Source organism: Pteronotus mesoamericanus, unplaced genomic scaffold (genome assembly GCF_021234165.1).
Source record: "Pteronotus mesoamericanus isolate MK-2021 breed Mesoamerican mustached bat unplaced genomic scaffold, CSHL_Meso_final contig_82, whole genome shotgun sequence".
Classification (NCBI taxonomy): Eukaryota; Metazoa; Chordata; class Mammalia; order Chiroptera; family Mormoopidae; genus Pteronotus; species Pteronotus mesoamericanus.
Window position 1 is genome coordinate 840432 of NW_026555265.1, and position 19625 is coordinate 860056.

Below are 19625 nucleotides of genomic sequence, written 5' to 3' on the forward strand. Positions count from 1 at the left end.
ATAAAATCTAAAATAATAATAATAAGGGGAAAATAAGAGATGGCTCCTTCCCTCGAGTACACAGACACATTAATGAAGAGAGATGCCACTGGAAAAGTTTGGTGCCATAGGAGGTGCCTTTTGATCTGGGTTCCAAAGACTGGGTAGGAATTTGTGAGGTGAAGAAGGCAGAGGAAAAGCATTCCAGGCAGAAGGAACAGACTTGGAAGCACAAAAGATGCATGGATTGAGTTTGGCATGCAGGAATATGAAAATGAGAAAGTAACTTGAAGACAGGTTGTAAAGAATTTGTGTCATGCTTAGGATATTGGATTTTATCTTCAAGGGAGTAGGAACCTAACTTTTTTCCTGTTCACTTAGTTATATGTTAGTATATTACTATTATGACATAATAAATATAATAAATAATATATAATAAATAACAAATATACAAGATAACATACTCATGTTAACAGTACTATGTGAATAATTTGGGGGGTAATTTATTACAAAACAACAAGAAAAATGTCTGCATACTACTTTTTGGGCCTAAGAAGTATTTTTTTTTAACATTTAGCATGTTTTTAAAATTTTTTTTATTTATTGAATTTTAGAGAGAGAGGGAGAGAGGGAAAAACATTGATTTGTTTTTCTACTAATTCATGCATTCATTGGTTGATTCTCCTAGGTGCCCTGATCAGGGAGAGAATGGCAATCTTAGTGTATCAGGATGATGCTGTAACCAACTGAGCTACCCAGCCAGAGCAAGAAATATTTTTCATGGAATAGAACTACTTTGTTCCAGAAACTATGGAGCATAGTTTGCTCTAGAAACTATGACTTCCTTAAAAACATTGTATTAAACAAAATCAATGCAAGTCTAGTGCCTTCCGTAACTTCTTATATTCAGAGTGCTGCACAAAACATTTCAAAGAGAGGCTGCTTTATCAAGGCCAATATGCACACTGGCAAGACAAAGGCAAAATTCTGTTACTTACGACAAGTTCTAAAAAAAACCCAAACAATTATTATGAGCAATGGAGCATCCCTGAAAGGAGCCACTCACACATGTTGTGTCTTTGCACAATGCCAGTTTTATTGGGGTACACCTCTTCCTTAATAAGCCCGCAGAGTCACAGGTAAGTTACATGTAGAGAGGGGGAACTCATGCAATAGAAGGGAGCAGAGAGAGCATCTGGGGCAAAGTCCTGGTCACTGGCAGGGTCCACAGGTGGGAGGTGGACCGGGTCTCAGGCCAGACGGCTACAGCGGTGGCACGTTTCTGGTGGAATAGATGTCTGGCAGGGCTCTGAGCATGACCCATGGTAGAGCCAAACTTGCGCATTGGGTGGTGGGACCTCTGAGTTTTTACAGCCCTCAAGAGATGGAGGTCCCACTTGTATTGGTGTCCAGATGGAGTCTTTATCCAAATGTCTAGACTTGTGGTTTTGGGTGTTTTGGCCTCCCATAAGCGCATTCCCGTTACACCTGATTGCCTCAGTCTTGACATAGCACCTGACACAATTGTCACAGCTGGCAGTGACTCTATATTCAATTGTCAAAGGTGTCCAAAAAGTTTGCTCTGCTCTTGCGTTATACAAAAATCAACAAAAATTTGGGGGAAATGAGCCATATTTAATGCCCATCAGTACCATGTATTTTAGAGTTGTTCGGGTATTAAGCTGTTGTTTTAAAATAGTTGTTAGAACAAAACTTCTGTTTTTACTTTATCTTAGTTGGTTTCTCAAGGCTTTTCATGAGAATTCTGTACCTGCATTTGACAATGATTCCCTGGAACACACACAGAGCTGTCTGTGAGAAGCAACAATATGGAAAAACCCACTCCTGTAATTTGGAAGGTCAGGTCTGTCCTTGTGACTTCTCCTTCAGGCCTCCATTTGGAACCATCGTGAACCATTTGAGGATGAAGAAGACCAAAAGTTTTGCATTTTGGGATATTGATTTTTAAGGTGGTTATTAAGAAAAGATTCAGAGTGGCCCTGGACAGTCAGCTTAGTTGGTTAGTGTCGTCCCAATAAGCCAAGGTTGGGGATTGGATCCCCGATCAGCACACATATAAGAAGCCACCAATGGCTGCATAAATAAGTGGAATAACAAATCAATGTTTCTCTCTCTATAGATCTCTCTCACTTCTTCTCTTTCTTTAAGATCATTCAATCAATAAAAAATTTAAAAGCATTGCTGTAATTATTTAAAAAAATAGACTCTCCTGGCTGGTGTGGCTCAGTGAATTGAACACTGGCTTGTGAACCAAAAAAAAAGAAGACTCAGAATCTTTGACACTCCCCTCATTCCAGCCTGAGAGACTCAAAGGGAAATGCCTATCCCAGTAAGAAAATCTTAGGATGTTTGTTTTAGCAGCCTAACTTGAATTAGTATGGTGGATGGGAGGGCATTAAACAGGGGCCTGTTTACTAGATTACCCCATCTCATTGTTTCTCCATTGCCTCGCAAAAATTTACCTGCCATGGACACATGTTCAGTTCTTTCTCAGCTACCAGTGAATCTCCTATTCCCACTTTTGAAATCTCAGTCCCCTACCCCAACTTTTATCCTTCGTCCAAAATCACATATATATAATTTTACTTCTCTGTCTTTGGAATTTTAAGGCTTATGTGAATTTCCTGTGTGCATGTATTAAAAATTGGATTTTGTCCTGTTAATCTGTCTCTGGTAATTTGATTATTAGCCCAGCCAGAAGAATTTAAAAGGGGAAAGGTCACACACACACACACACACACACACACACACACACACACACACGAGCGCCCCAAAAGGGGTTCCTGTTGTCTAACTCAACAGGGTCTTTCTTACCTGGTGTCATCCTTCTCTTCTGGCTGCACCTCAGTTTCGGCTGTTCCCAGAGCTACTTGTCTCTCTTTCTGAAGTTCTCACTATGGCTATCCACAGAAAAATTTAGAGTTGCCCATATTTAACTCAGACCACTGTTACCAGAAACCCAATGTTTTGCCTTGGGCCTGCCTGTCTGCACACACTGGCCCAAAGGAAAGCACAAGGAGTCTGAAGTATAGAAAAAAAATAGTTTAATATTCGAATTGGCCAATTTGGAGATGAGAAGCTAATGTGCTAAAGACCCAACTCCCCAGTAGTGTATAGGTTACAAATTATACAGGGCAAAATTACAAAATACTACTGTGGGTTATTGGAGTCTGGGATAGTGCTAGGGGCTGATTGGTCAGAGGTGAGGGTAATAAATCATTTCTTCAGGTCCTGAGGACAGCTCTGTGGTCTTTTCATCCCTCAGTCTGGTCTCACGGGAAAGTAGCCAGAGGGAACTGAAACAGAACTTAGGTCAAAATGTTATCTTTAGCATATCAGATGCCCAGACCCTGTAACCAATAGTGAGGTCTCAACTACCATGTTCTGATGCCTTGGGTGTTCCTGATTATCCAGGGGGAAGACTAAGTCTTTAAGGGGTATAGAGAAAGACAGGGATACTATTTCTAGAAATAAGATTTAAAGGTAAACTTAATTAAAGTTATAAGGATCCTGAGTTTCACCACTCCAAACAAATCTCTAGAATTTGGTGTGAATCAGCCCAGCCAATTTTAGTGATTCAGAAATAACAGAAATAATTTACTGTCTGTACTAAAAAAGAACAACAACAATGTATATTTACCTTCCTTAACAATAAAAGGTAACGAAACAACAAACAGCAAAAAACCCAAACAAACAATGATCACTTTGAAAATAGCATAGAAGAGGGACAGGGTAGAAAAGGAAGTGGCTATTGCGATGGTGTGAGAAATGATCAGGCCCCGAATGACTGCAGCTCTGGGTTTGGAGAGGGGAAAGGGCTGGTCTGAGGAAAATGAAGGACGCAGAACTGGCAAGTTAAATCAAGTTAAATGATTTAGTAGAAGGGAGGTGGGATAAGGAAAACATTAAGCACTTAGCTGTGCTGGGTCTTCATATACATAAACACATTTAATTAGCCCATAGATTTGAAAAGTGTGCTTGAATACGCTTAGGTAGGGCCTGGTGCTACCTATTATTTCTCCACATGGGGCAGGCCAAATCATTTGTAGTCAATGGGAGCAAATTTTATAATAAAATCTAGGACAAGGAAGAACTGCACTTACTTTTGGATAATAAGGCCAAGGTTATTATTATGACAGACTGAATAAGATCAAAGTCACATAAAAGGGACATGTTTTTCTTGAGTGCCAGAGAAGTTGGTTTCCAGAAGAAAATGAATCTTCAGGTTGGTGAACTATGTTAGATTTTAGGTACATTAGGATGAAACCAAGATCTCATCTTTGGCCTCCTTCCAGCTTCCATCAAATGGCCCTCAATTCCATTCTTTTGCTGACAGTGGTCAGCAAAAACAAAGTTGAGAGGAAATCTTTTAACACTCTGAGAATGATGACAAAGGGAAAATTTGCAAGACTAAAGACTGGATTGGGGGGTTGGGTCTACGTTGTTCTGTGGAAGGGAGGTAGGGTTTGAGGGAGATCAGAGCTGGGTCTTGAAAAGGCTTGAAGGAGAGGATATCAGCCAGAGCAAGACAAACATCCTATTGGAATACTGGGGTAACCTTTTAGGATACCCAACGGAAACTCAAGTAATGAGCTTGTGCCCTTCTGACAGTACAAGAGTGCAAATTATCCAAGCCAAGGGCAGAAATTTCATTGTTCCTGTTACTTCACATGGCTTTGGGATTCTCCTCTGGTCCCTGGGTGAAGAGTTTCTGGGCCCAGGAATGGTGGTGGCAGTGGTGGGGTTGGAGTTAAGGATACTATCATTTCTTGACCAATGGATGGACAGTGGCTTATGCCCCTATTATGGACAACAAGACAGCAAAGGCATCCACCGGCAGACCAGTCCCAGGCCGCAGCCATGGTACGGCTGAGTCCCCTTCTTTTCTCTGTCTCTGAGGTCAACTAGAGACACTAAGAGGACACAGAGGGGATGTACGTTTTCCGAGGTAGGGGCTGCTACCCTTAGGGACTGTTTGCTGATTAGGCCTGGGGATTAAGACCGAGGTTTCCACCTTTCATGGTGGGTGACTTACATTTCAGTATTGAGTATGTTCAGGGATTATTGATGAGGCAGAAAAAGAAAAAAAAATTGTTGTGGTGTTGTACTAGAGTGCTCTGAAACTTGATGCTCATACCTTTTAAATCTTGGTGGCCAGAATGTGGGAGAATCTGCTATTCTAAAGCAGCTTGTAGTTTTCTGATTTATTTTTTGAATGAAAACTGCTCTTTTGTTTTTGGGGAATCTCTTCACAATACTTGAGTGGTGTTCTTAGCCTGGCAAAAATAAAGGCCAACTCTTAAAGTGGAATGGGCATTTGGGACACAGATAAACTAAACTGCTCTGCATAATAATACCAACATTAGTCTTAAGTAAACTGGGAGTCCAGCCTGAAATGGATTGGGGTCAAGATGGAGTGGAAATTCTTTTCTATTAGTGGTTTGTAAAAGATGCTGAGAAGAGTGGAGAGATAATCTTGGGAAGGAGAGTCCTCCTGGGAGCCAGTGGGCTATATAGATGCTGTACTTGCGATAGCCACTTATAAATCTTCTAAACTTTGTAATTCTCCTATTACAATATTCTCAAACTTTCAGTAACAATCTTAGCTGTGTTTTAGGGAATTAAGGGAGGGGGCCTATGTCCACACTTAAGATTTGCTTCCATCATGTAGGAACTTCCTCCTGTCCCCAAGCCAGAGTGGTAGTAGCCACAGTTGGGGAGCTGGTGGTTCTGGAGTTCTAGAGGGTGGCTACCAGAATTCCGGAACACTAATTATTGAACAAAGGATGAGGCTCTAATGGGGAGTGCTTGTGCTGAAGTTAAAGCAAGTCTGGAAGTCAGGCCTTAACTGAATCACAGGTAAGGATCAGGTGCAGACTGGGAGGAATTTGTTGGATAAGAAAACCAGTGAAGATTCCCAGCACTGGGGGGTGGGGATTGGATTTTCTATCGCAGAGTAGGGTGGTACTTTTACTGTTGTTGATAATTAACCAGAAATGTGACTTCTAGATACCAGAGAGTAATTAACAGCACTCCCTGTCTGCCCAGGGGAGGAGACTAGTAGCTACTAGCAGGCCACACGTACCTTTTAATTCTTAAGCTTCTCTGAAGCTTTCCTGGAGTTCTGCCCTCTCCGTCTCCCCTGCTAGTGGTTTCCCTTTCTCTGGCACCTACTGTACTTTGCATACACCTTTATCACAGCAGCCAGTTGTCTTGTAATTTGTAGTCTTGTCTCTCCCAGTAGACCTCTAGGGCGGGTGACTGGCGCTGGTTCTCAGACCTCAGTTCAAATTCCAGCTATGCCATTATCTTTGTGAATTTAGGCAAAATATTTAATCGCCCTATGCCTCGATTTCCATTTTTATTAAAAATTGGCACAAGACTCTTCATTGCCTGCGGTTGCTGAGAGAAATGAAGGTGACAGTTCATGTCGAGTACAAGGTGTAATCAAATACGGAGATAGCATGGTAAACATTTGTCAATTAACCTGACCTACCTTTATTTTGCTTAATCAAACATTTACTGAGTACCTACTGTATTTCAGGCCCTCGGAGCGCTCCTTTCCTGGTGTAGAAGCCTCACATGTAGCCGGTGGGCCTTGTCCCGCGAGCCGTCTCAGGATTGGCTCCGCCAAAGGGAAAACCCCACCCAAATCCCTTTTCGGTCTCTTCAATGATTGGGCTGGGGCTGTGCTGCAGGAGGTGGGTCCTAGGCTGCGCATGCGCAGATTGAGGACGAAGATGCCTTCCGGTAGGGCGGGAGGGGGTGACGTCAAGAGCGGTGGCAGGCGGGGTCCTCCTGTAGCCCTGGGGACGTTGTATCTGTGGGCCTTCAGATCGCGTCACAAGTCGGCGACTGAACCTTGGCTGTGGTGGCTGAGGCGGCGAAGGCGGCGGCGGCGGCAGCGGCAGCGGCGGCGACAGCTCTGGGGTTTGTGTCTCGGGGTGTGTCGGCCGCCGCTGCTGCTTAGGCTTGGTATGTACAAATGGCTGGTTAGGATTCTCGGCACCATTTTTCGCTTCTGTGACCGGCCGGTGCCCCCTGCCCGGACCCTCCTGAAGAGGCGGCGCTCGAACAGGTGAGTGGAGCGGGGGCTGAGTGCGGGCCTGTTTGTCCCCGTTCCCCTCCCCCACCCTAGGCTCTGCTGAGATCGCTGATCCAGCCAGGCAGGCCCGGCTCAGCCTAAACTCAGCCCAAATGCGTAGCTGGGCCGCGGTGGTAGGGGTGCGGGTCGCGGTTGTCCCGGTGACGTAGTAGCTTCCTTCATCCTGTGCGGATGCTGCTCGTGATAATGGAAGGAGCTAGTTGTCTTCGGAGTGGCAGGTAATGGTTAGGATTTTTGATGTGCTTGTCAGAGTCCATGCTGCTTCCTGTCAATAAATGGGGCTTTATCATACTTTACCGCTCTTAGGTTGAAAACCAAAAATTTGCTTTGGCTCCCTGCTTACAAAGCGCACTCCCAAGTGTCATCTGTTGGCAGTAACTGCAGTTAAGGGAAATTAGATTGGTGGCTTGCCCAAAACCGTTTTGGCTGCAAATACTGTTCTCTTAGCACCGAGACAGTAGCTGTCTTGTTCTGAAACAGCTGTCAAACTGTGTGTGTGTGTTTGGGGAGAGAGGTAGGGAGAGTGGTTCTTTGCTTTATAATTAGTGTATGAAGGGAAAAAAAGGTACTTCATTCCTTTAAAAAGACCACTGTTCTATACTCAAAGTTAACATTTTTGGGGAACTAAAAGCAGTCCTTACTTAGCACTTACCCCTTGGTTTGTCCCGTTATTTCATGGTGTGAGCCCCCTTGCTTAAGAATTAATCTAGAGAATAAAATACCACACCAATTCTATACAGCGGTCTCCCTGCCCCCAGTTTTAGTGATCAAACTTACTTTCTTTTTTTAAAAAATTTTTATTGTGCCTCAAGATCGTTGAAGGGCAGTTTCTTGGGGTTTTGAGAGAATAAGATGATTAATATATGAATCTGAGAGTGCAGATTATTGATGAACTAGACTGTTGAACCCTGGCCGGGTGGCTCAGCTGGTTGGAGCATCCTCCCATACTCCCAAACTGGTGGGTTCCATTCCCGGTGGCGTGCCCCTCTCCCTCCCCGGCAAAATCAACATATTCTCCAGTGAAGATTAAAAAAAGAAGTAAAATGTTGATGTGTTCCAGAGAGATCAAGGTTTCACCTTATTCTTCCTTTCCACTTTTCTGTAAGGTTGTTATAAGGATCATTTGAGAACATTTTGTAATAGAATAATGCTTACCATATATGGATAGGATTTGTTTATTCTACCAAAAAGGCCTGTGCAGAGATTGGTGGGTGATAGGTACTTGATACATGTTTATTAAATAAAGGAATGTGAACTTTGTTTACCCCTGTCCTCTCTTTGCTACGAATCTCTGCTAGACAGGGAAGCAGTGGTTTGGGGATGAAAACCCAGTTCTTACCGCACAACCTTAACCTAAAACAACTCTTCTCAATGTAAGCCATTTTTCATTCAAAATGAAGCCAGGAGGTCTTATTGGGATGTTTAAAATAATGAATGGAATGGTATTCTCCTGGGATTTATTCTGTTCATTTTTTGTAAATAAGATCAATCACAATCATCTTTAGAAAGGTGATTATAGGTGGAGATTATCAAATTAGGACATCTGTAAAAGTGTCGACAATAAAAAAATAAAAGTAAAGATGATTTATAGTGTACCATGAACCTTTAACATTGTTGAGCTATACGTCCAATATCTTTTCTCAATTTTCAAATTCTTCACTACCACTGTTTCCAAAAAATGCAGTTATATATATAACAGCTTTTCTAGCTAAGAACGGTCTTTCAAGGGGTCATCCTTTTTCTAAAATTTTTATGTATTGATTTTTAGAGAGAGAGACATCAATTTTTTGTTTCACTTACTTATGCATTCATTGGTTGATTCCTCTATGTGCCCTGATCAGGGATTGAACCCACAACCTTGGTACGTCAGGGTGACTCTCTAACCAACTGGGCTACTTGGCCAGGGTTGTAGGGAGGATGTCATCTTTCAAAAGGAAATTATTTGTTGTTTTTAAACCATTTCTAGAGAGAAGAACCTAGGTTCTTACCTCTGTTCACTTACTAAGCCAAGTGATTTCTGGCCAGTTTCAAGTTTGTACTTTAGCCAGATTACAGATTACTATACAGTAGGGAGTTTTTGGCTTTTCTCAAATAGTTGAAATGATAGTGTGAAGTCGTACTATGGAGTAGTATTCTCTTTTAAAACATCAGTTTGATCTTGTGTGTGTATATGTGCATATATATACATTTTTTATCTCTCTTTTTAGCACTTCATTCTCTGCAGTGGACACTGATGAAATACCAGCCAAAAGACCAAGATTAGGTATTGAATATTAATTTTAAAAATTAGTATTTTAATATGAAAACTATATGCATGTAACAGAATTCAAAAGGTGAAAAGTATATGAAGTGAAAAATAAGTCTCTTTCCTGTCTCTCTTCTACTCAGTTATCTTTTCTGGAGGTAACCACTTTTACCAGGGGATTAAGTGTCTTTCTAGATAAGCCTTGAAGGTTGAATATATATTTTCTTAAAGCTCTTTTTTTTAAATATACATTCTAAAATTCTAAATCTTCCTATAAAGAAAAGTTGCTTTTTAAATTTGAGGAGGAAATATTGGTAAAACTACTTCAAACTGAATCATCTGGTTCAGATAGCTGAGAGAATCAATCTAATTAATGTGTTGCCCCATATTGTTTACTTCCTTTTTCCTTATAATCTGAAGGGCTAAACATCATTTGATAGAAAAGAATAAAATTATAGTAGAGGGAAGAGGCACAATGGGATTTTGTAATTATAATTTCCTCTTTCTCAAAAATGCATGTGAATTTGGATATACCTCCAGATATTGTAATAAGAGTGGACACATCTGTGTTAAGATTTCACTTAAATCTAATGACTAGTTACTGAGCATTGTCTTACTGCTAAGTACTGACTTAGGTTCTACAGGAAATAAAAAATGAGTAAGACAGGGTCTCTATTTTTAAAAACCTTATAATTACAAGGGTAAATGATTATATAGTGATGAATATAAGATAAGCATGTAAGTAATACCAGTGTCAATGAGAATATGATAATGAAATAAGAAAGGTAGTAACAAAATACTGTCCAATTTTGAGCTGGTTAAGAGTCTCAGTGAATATTTGATGAAGGAGCTAGTATGTGAGATGGATCTTGAAGGATGGATAGGGTATCAGCAGAGAGCAATAGGAAGGAAAAGCTTTCTAGGTAGAGTGAATAGGATTGGAAAGTTGTGCTATTCAGGCACTAGTGAAGAGAACTTAGGAAAAAAAGTTGGCAAGAGAGAGGTCAAATTATGGAAGACTTTGAGTGCCAGGAATATCCAGATTCATCAGGCCGATATTTCCCAAAGCACAGGATAAATAACAGCCAGGAAATGATTTAGGAGGTACAATGTTGGTAGTATTAGTAACATTTGAATTATGTTATGTACTAAGATAGTTGTAATCTTTTCAGTTGTTTTAAATTTCTGCTTATTTTAAGGAGAAAATCTTGATTGAATGCTTAGTTGGTCTTCAGTACTTGTATAGCGTGGTTGACCTTTGAACAACATGGGGGTTAGAGGAATTGACTGCCCCAGGAAGTCGAAAATCCACGTATAACTTTGGACTCCCCCACAATGCTTTAACCACTAATAGCCTTATGTTGGCTGGAAGCGTTACTGATAATTGATTAACATGTATTTTATAGTACATATTATATGCTGTACTGTATTCTTACAATAAGGTAAACTAGAGAAAAAATGATAAGAGAAAAATACATTCACAGTAATGAAAAAAATCTGAGAGTAAGTGGACCTGCACAGTTCAAACCTGTATTATTCAAGGGTCAGCTAGGATGTAATATGTTGTGTTTTCATTTCTTTCTTATTTTTTTCTTTTTTTTTAGCCTTCACCCGAGAACATTTTTCATTGCTTTTAGAGAGAGAGGGAGAGACACAGAGAGAGAAAAACATCAATATGAGAGAGAAACATTGATTGGTTGCCTCTTGTATATGCTGCGACCAGGGGACTCGAACCCACAACCTTTCGGTTTACAGGATGATGCTCCAACCAACTGAGCCACACAGGCTAGGGCAGTGTTTTCAAGGCAAATAACGCTGTTTTACATTCACAATAGTAATATAAAATTACCTTTCAATATCCAAAGAAACCCAAAACACTAATTTGAAAGAATATATGTACCCCCATGTTCATTGCAGCATTATTTACAATAGCCGAGATATGGAAGTAACCCATGTGCTCATCAATAGACAAGTGGATAAAAAAGCTGTGGTAAATATACACAATGGAATACTACCTGACCATAAAAAAGAATGAAATCTTACCATTTGTGACAGCATGGATGGACCTGGAGGGTATTGTGCTAAGTGAAATAAGTCAGACAAAGACATGCCATTTGATTTCACTTACGTGGACTCTAAAGAACAAAATACACAAAATAGAAACAGACTCATAGATACAGAGAAGCGACTGATTGTTGCCAGAGGGGAGGGAGATTAGGAGACTGGGTGAGAAAGGCGAAGGGATTAAGAAGTATAAATCGACCCTGGCCAGTGTGGCTCAGTTGGTTGAAGCATCGTTCCGTAGGCCGAAGGCACTTGACTGGGTTGTGGGTTTGGTCCCCAGACAGGGTGCTTGTGAGAAGCAAATGACTGATGTTTCTTTCTCACTCTCTTGCTCCCTTCCCCTCTCTAAGCAAGGACAAATTGGTAGTTACAGAATAGTCACAGAGATGTAAATTAAATTACAACATAAGGAATATGTATCTTAATAACTATATATGGGGTCAGGTGGTTACTTGAAATATCAGGGGATTAACTTTGTAAATTACATCCTTTTTTAACCACTATGTTGTACATGTGAGACTAATACAGAATGATATTGAATGTAAATTGTAATTGAAATTTTTAAAAAGTTGCCTTTAAAATACATTTGTTTAGCAAAAAAAAGTGAGTCAATTTTAAAGAAAAATATAATAACCATATGGGGTAAAAAAAATAATAACAGTGAAATTACAGAAGTTTCCTGAAATAATTCTGGCAATCGTCCATTTTATAGACTTCTGTGTTAAGGATCTCTTCTTCCTCCATGATTTCAATAAATAGAAACTATAGAAGGGGAGCTAAGCCAAGGGGGAAGCAGTGAGTAGCAGAGGTAATATTTACTGGCAAGTTTGTAAAGGTTTATAGCAGTGCTATGCAATAGAAGTATCTGTCATGATGGCTACTAAGCACTTGAAGTGGGGTTAGTGCGACAGGAACTGAATTTAATTTTAGTTAAATTGGAACTTTGGTAGCTCACATGTGGCTATAGGCTATTATATCAGGCAGTACAACTCTCTGTTGGTTGCTTTTGAGTGAAAGGTAAAAGGAAAGAAGGAGGGCCTTAGAATTTCAGGCTCATGAGTTATAAATGAAAGGGATTTTATGAGATCCACTTAGTCTCAGGAAAGTAAGATGGTCTCATCCTCATTTTACAGATGAGGCAGCCCCCTCCCTTTTTTTCCCAGTCGATGAGAACTTTTGACATTATCTTGGGCATACTCAGATTTTGACAAAATTTATAGGAAAGTAAGTAATATATTACTTTTTAGTGTCGACTATTTAACTGCGTTGTTGAGAGGAGTACGTCTTTTCCTCTGGGTTTGGATGACTGTGTGTGGGTTAACCTGTGGGTTAAGCACCAATCCCTAAAGCTGTTTTTCTCCCACGTAAAGCGCAACATTATTAGAGGGATAACCTGGAATTCTTTCTAATTCCTAAAATGAGAAACAGGTTATTTGCAAACTTTCATTCGTTTAACTATTCTCTAGTTACAAATTACTTCAAACTGGATTCTGCTTTACCCAGCTATCACATTCTCCCTGCTATTTAAGTTATTTCCCTATCTTTCTGGAAAGTATTTTGTCTTATATGTTCTGGAGCGCTTGTTGCTTAAAAGCCATCATTTCAACTTCAGGCTATTTTTCTCTAAAGCTGAATGTGGCTGAAGTGATGATCTTTTTCTCTTCAACTGGTGCTTTGGAATACCCTTAATTAGGACATAGGTTGGAAATTGTAGAAAATAAATCATCAGTGTAGGAAGTAAGATAAAGGGAGGCAGTTGGGAAAACACTGACATTTACCCCTCCCTCATGTTTATTTACTTATTTTTTTAAAAGATTTTATTTATTTACTTCAGAGAGAGGGGAAGGGATGAAGAAAGAGGGAGGGAAACATCAATGTGTGAAAGATACATCAGTCAGTTTCCTCTCACACACCCCCAGTTGGGGACCTGGCCCAAAACCCAGGCATGTGCCCTGACTGGGAATCAAACTGGCAACCTTTCAGTTCACAGGCCAGTGCTCAAACCACTGAGCATCACCATCCAGGGCTATTTACCTATTTTGTAAACTTCATATTTGATTGGCAGGGGTGAGTCTGAAATCTACCAACATATCTCCAGTAGAGGGATAGCTTTGTTTTATCATAGATGTTTAAAAATTGTATATCTTAATACTTCATTAATTTCTATGCTGGGTGTAGCCAAGATACAATAGGCACATAGTAAGTAGTCGTTTAGGACAACTGTGTTGTTACCTGTCCAGGAAGTAAGGACAAGCCAGTGAGTAAAAAGTAGTTCCTGTCGGAGTCTGCCATATGTAGTAACAATAAGCTCCAGTTGTTAAGTTATGCCCCTGTCTCTTGGGTATAAATTTCTTTTTATATATTCAGGAGAACTCATTGCTTGAAAGTTGTGGTTTCAGGACTTTTATGTGCATGAATCAGTGTGTGATTTGTTAAAGTGATGGTTTCATGTTTTTGTAGCATCACAAATATATATATATATATATATATATATATATATATATATATATTTTTTTTTTTTTTTTTTAAACCAAAGATCACAGTGCTGGGCCCTGGCTGGTGTGGCTCAATGAACTGAGTGCCGGCCTGCGAACCAAGAGGCTGCCAGTTCTATTCCCAGTCAGGGCACATGCCTGGGTTGTGGGCCAGGTCCCCGATAGGGGGTGCACAGGAGGCAACCACACATTGATTTTCTTTCCCTCTCTTTCTCCCTCCCTCCCCATCTCTAGATATAAATAAATAAAATCTTTTTTTAAAATCACAATACTGGAATTCTATTTATCTAAGTAGGAAAAAGCACTTTTTCACAGATACCTTTTTATTTCAATGATTAAAAATAGGACCCCTAATAAAAATTGAAGGACCTTTTTAAGATACAATCTTATTGTTTGCCAGAAGTTTAATACTTTGTATTTATATGTATATGTAATTTGTGTATGATCTATATTATACTTTCTAGATTGCTTTATACACCAAGTGAAAAACAGCCTCTACAATGCAGCCAGCTTATTTGGATTCCCACTCAAGCTGACCACAAAGCCCATGGTAACTTCTGCTTGTAACGGAACACGGAATGCAGCCCCTTCAGGAGAGGTCAGTGGGGCTAGGGCCTCATTAGGCTTACTGATTTTTGTACTTAATCATTAAAATTAAATTTGGGAAGTGTTCTCATTTTAGGAATTAATGTGTAGAATGACTTCTTTCCAGAAATGTTCATGTCTTTATTAGTCTTGATATAAAGGCCCAAATGTTAGAAGTTAAGAAATTACATATTTAAAAAATATTTATAAAGAGCCGAATTACTAAATAATAGGTATGCTTGGAGACCCCAGAATTGTAACATTTTGTAAGTCATTGCAAATTAAACCTCTGGTTTTATGATATTTCTTATGTGAGCTAGCTAAATAATCACGATAGAATAATTTTTTTCATATTAGAAACAAATTATAAAATTATATTCTACAGAGATCATTCTATTTGATTTTAAGGTATTTTCGAACTCTTCATCTTGTGAACTGACAGGTTCCGGATCCTGGAACAACATGCTGAAACTGGGTGAGGTGGTCAGAAATATTTGTTTCCCTCAACTCCTCCTGCCTCTCTTTTCTGAGTTTTGAGAATATGAAAGGAAAGCACTTATTTGGGTTGGGGTGAGAACATAGACCTTCTCTATCATTCTAAAAAAGAAATAGCTTTCCTTTAGAATTGTCTTTGAATTTACTGTGTTTTCTACTTGTATTATCAGTGTCCTTAATGTGATCAAGTTCCATTCATTAAAAAACAAAACAAAAAACACAAACATTCCCTGAGAGCTTACTGTGTGCCAGGCACTGTGCTAAATTATCAGGAATAATAAAATAATAAAACCTTTAATAACAAAACAAATAGCAATAGTAAAAACAGTAAAACTCTACCTTTGAAGGACATCATCTGATTGAGGACAAACCTTACATTCTCAGTTCTCGTGGTTTTATGGATTAGAGATTTATGGAACCTCTGTGTCACCCAGACCCTGAAGTTTAATGGTAATTATTGAATGTACTGTACACGATGCTGTGGTGGCAGGAAATAGGAAGAAGTCAAGAGTCCTGAAAATGGTGTGATCTCTGCCAGGCAGGTGGGTTTGTAAAGTTTGAGAGGAAGGGGAAAAAGCTTTTAGAGAAGTTGTGGGTTCAGAAGTCGAAAGTGGAAGAAGCTAAGGAACTGATAAAACAAACAAACTTTTGCAGTAAAGTACCTCTGGTGACAGAGAGGAGAAAAGGAAAGTAAATGGGTATCCCTAAGTCTGAAAATCTAGTTCCAAGGGATCTGGGGTGAAGATGACACTTCTTTGAAGTCTTTAATCTTATTTAAAAAATCAATACAAATTAAATTTCATAATCTGTTCATATTGTTTGAATGTTTAAAATTATTTACCATTAAAATTGACATATGGAAGGGATGGTAGATTTATCTTGTGCCCGAGGTACCAGCACTATATTTCTGTGAGTTTGTATAGCCTAGTGAAAGAAACACAGTTATTTCTAGAGCAGGTTTCTTATAGAAAGAAGTCCACAGTCTCTTATCTGAAACCTTTAGAAATGTGGTTGGGGATTCTGAATTTATCCTATTTTAGATATATTGTGTTTATTGAATATTATTTCCAGAAAATCCATTGAGATTGAACATCAGTTCAAGTCAGGTTTTGCAAACAAATGAATTCAGGTTAGTTTAGGTTTTGCTGCTTTGCATTTTGGAGTCCTCAGGGACTCCAAGCCCCTGTAAATGGCTCCAGCAGAAAATGTGGCTGATGAAAATTTGGTTACTGTTTTTTGAAGTATAGTAGCCATCTGACAAGTATTAGAAGCTTCCGACGAACTGCTAGTAACATATGGCAGGTTTTCATTTAAAAATACTTCTGTTTTCTTGGGAAGAAGGAATAATTTGACAAACCCACTCAACTTGATTAGCTTATACGGGGTTTGTAATCATTGAGTTTTTCATGCTTCTTATTGGTCCCAGCAAGCAAAACTAAAAAAGTTTGCATATGATTTATCTGAGATCAAAGACAAACTAAGCACTATTGCTTTTCCTTTAACTTTACAAAGTTTGTACTGGACCTCTGTGCTATAAAGTAATATAATTTGAAAAAATAAGACATGTAGTTCTACAATATAGACTGACATACAGTTTTTTTTCCCTAATGCAGATTGTTCATGAGTGTTTTGTTTTTATTTACTTCTTTACAATTATAAATGCATTTTTAAAATAGGTAATAAATCTCCTAATGGAATAAGTGACTATCCAAAGATCAGAGTGACAGTAACTCGCGATCAGCCTCGTAGAGTCCTGCCTTCCTTTAGGTAAGTGTTAAATTCTGCCTTCTTTAAATGGAAACTTAGCGCTTATTACGTGCTCCCTCTTGCTAGCTAGGCATTCTTACTTTTATTCTATTATGTAATCTTGTTAAGTAAGTGCTCTGAGGTTTGTGGCTTACTGAGTATCATACAGCTAGTGAGAAACTTGAACTTGTTACTTTTTCTGCCATTTTATATGCCCATAGCATCTGATTTTTAAAACCTTTTGAAAGAGAATTGTCATTTACTTCTAAACTGTTTAAAAAGTATAATATGTGTGCAGAACCGTGCAGAAATCATGTGTCTACCCTGATGAATTTTCATTCACTGAACTGTTCTTACTTTATTAGTAATTTTCTTCTCCTTTTTGTGTTTTCACTTTCTAGAATTTCTACTGCTTAGATATTAGACCTTTTGCATTGACCTAATTTTTAAACATATTCTCTTTTTGTTGTTGCCCTTGCCCTTTAAAAAAAATCTTCTTCTGATTTTTTGGGAGGGGGCGGTTGCTTCATAGCTTTTAAGTTATAAGCATCCTCCTACTCCCTACTCCCCATGGTTTTTCTTTCTCCAAGCATCTTGTTCTTTTTGTAAGGATGCAATGTCTTTTCTTATTTCTGTAAAGTTGTTAATTATTTAAAATTTCTTCTCTGCTTTGTCTGCTTCCTCTGAATGTCCTCCCCCCTTTGGTTTATGTTTGGTCTTATCTTTCATGTTAGAGTCTTTATTCAAATACCTTGGCTCTCCACTCATATTTAAGGATGGGACACTAACTAAAAACTAGGGTTCTCTGGAGTTGGATAAATGGTTGATTGTACAGTTAGGCAAGAAAGTACCAAATAAGTTGGGAACATCCTGTGCCAGAAATTAAAGGAGTGCTCAGAAACTGGGAACATGTCAACATGACACAGGAGGAAACTTGAACGGGCTTTCACTGGCCAAATAGGGGACAGTTTAAGCATTAAAATGAATAAAGACAGGAATATAAATACTAATAAGTGTGTATTGTGGAATGGAAAGACCTTTATAGTAGGATGTCACTAGTAAGTGTAGAGGGGATGATAGAAATAGAAAATCACCATTTTGTCAATATTATAGTAATAATTGATACATACAGGAACTAATTGAACTCATTAGTAAGTAAAAGTTTGATGAGATGGGGGTATTTACATAAACTCAAAATATCTCCCCAAAAATTAGTTGTTAATTACAAAGGGAAAGATAGTAACTATAGGGTAAAGAAACCTGCTTGACACCCCCTTAACCAAAGGAACAAAGTTTAAGGCAGCCTATAGTGAGACAAATGAACATTGTGACCTCCAAATATATTGCACTGAAGAGGACATCATCAGTTAATTCATATTCCTGCAAAAGTCAATAATCTGAATCTAAGAATGAGAAAACTGATTAAGGCCTGTATTCTTCATTATAAAGATGGGGAAAGGCTGAAAACCAGTTTCAGTTCAAAGGAGACTAAAGATACATGACAACTAAATGCAGCATAAGCTCCTGCACTGGACTCAAAATAGGGAAAAATTGCTATGAAAGATATTTTTAATATCTTTGGAGAAACTTAAATATGGCCTACATGTTACATACTGTATTATTGCTAAAGTTCCTGCTCTTGGTGATTGTACTGTGGTTATGCAAAAGATGCCCTTGTTTTTGCGAGATACATATTCAAATACTTGGAGGTGAACTTCCCTAAGCATCTAATGCTGTAATTGTTTCTATAAGCATTGCTTTAGCTGCATCCCACACATTTTGAAATACTGGTTTTAATTTTCATTCAATTTAAAAATATTTTCTAATTTCTGTTTTACTTCATTTTAACCAGTGATTCTGAAGTATAGGAGTCTGTTGATTAATATACAAAAATTTGGGACTTTCCAGATATCTTTCTGTTATTTAGTTTAATTCCATTATGGTCAGAGAATATACTTGGTATGTTTTTGGTTCTTTTAAATTCTAACATATTTCATGGCTTAGAATATGGTTTTTTATGGGTGATATGCATTGTGTACTTTTGCTGAGTTGAGTGTTCTATAAATGTCAGCTCAAGTTTGCTGATATTTTACAGGTCATAGTGGTTTTCTGTCTACTTTTTTATTGATTAATGAGCAAGGAGTATTGGTGTTTCCTACTGTAATGGTGGGCTTGTTTATTTTTTTTACCCAGTTGTATCAGTTTTTACTTTGTGTATTTTATTTACTTGACCCAGAATCACCAGTTGTTATCATTTTGCCAGTTTCTTTCTCACTTTCTGTCATATATACATAATTTTTTTCCTGAACCATTTGAGAGTCTTAGACTTATGACATTTTAATTATAAATACTTGAGTGTGTTTGCATTTATTTCTTAAGAATGAAGATATTTACTTACGGAGTCATAGATTACAAAAATCAGAAAATTTAATATAATGCTATTATATAATCTTACTTAAATTTATCCATAATAATGATTACTATTTTTTCTGGTCCACAATTTGGTGCAGGATCATTTATTACATTTAATTTTCATGTTTTATTAATCTCCTTTAATCTGGAACAACTCCTCAGACTTTGTTTTAATAGCATGTATATTTTTAAACAGTACAGGATAGGGGAAAAGTAGGTGTACAGTTGTTCTTATGAAAAATAATGATTAAATTAATAATTAATTATACAAGAATAAACTCTTGTGTTTCACATACTCAAACTATAAATTTACTTTTGCCCTACCCTATATAAAACATTTGTAAAATGTTCTTTAATTTGGCTGATATTTATTCATTATTTATTTTAGATTAGAAAGCTTTTTTTTAAAGGATTTTATTTTTATTTATTTTTAGAGAGAGGAGAAGGGAGGGAGAAAGAGAGGGAGAGAAACATCAAT

At 38.3% G+C, this 19625-nt stretch overlaps 1 protein-coding gene across 2 annotated transcripts in view; it reads left to right on the forward strand.

Annotated features, from left to right (window-relative positions):
• The first annotated feature begins 6833 nt into the window (after positions 1-6833).
• SENP2 (SUMO specific peptidase 2) overlaps positions 6834-19625 on the forward strand; it is a 35585-nt gene continuing 22793 nt past the window's right edge. Inside the window, exons 1-5 of one of the 2 annotated variants that reach the window (XM_054585073.1) lie at positions 6834-7078; positions 9313-9368; positions 14374-14507; positions 14903-14969; positions 16666-16756. In XM_054585073.1, the coding sequence (XP_054441048.1) occupies positions 6978-7078; positions 9313-9368; positions 14374-14507; positions 14903-14969; positions 16666-16756 (449 nt within the window). In that variant the 5' untranslated portion in view covers positions 6834-6977. Of the gene's footprint in view, positions 7079-9312; positions 9369-14373; positions 14508-14902; positions 14970-16665; positions 16757-19625 lie in introns of those variants that run through there. The other variant, XM_054585075.1, reaches the window with a different exon arrangement.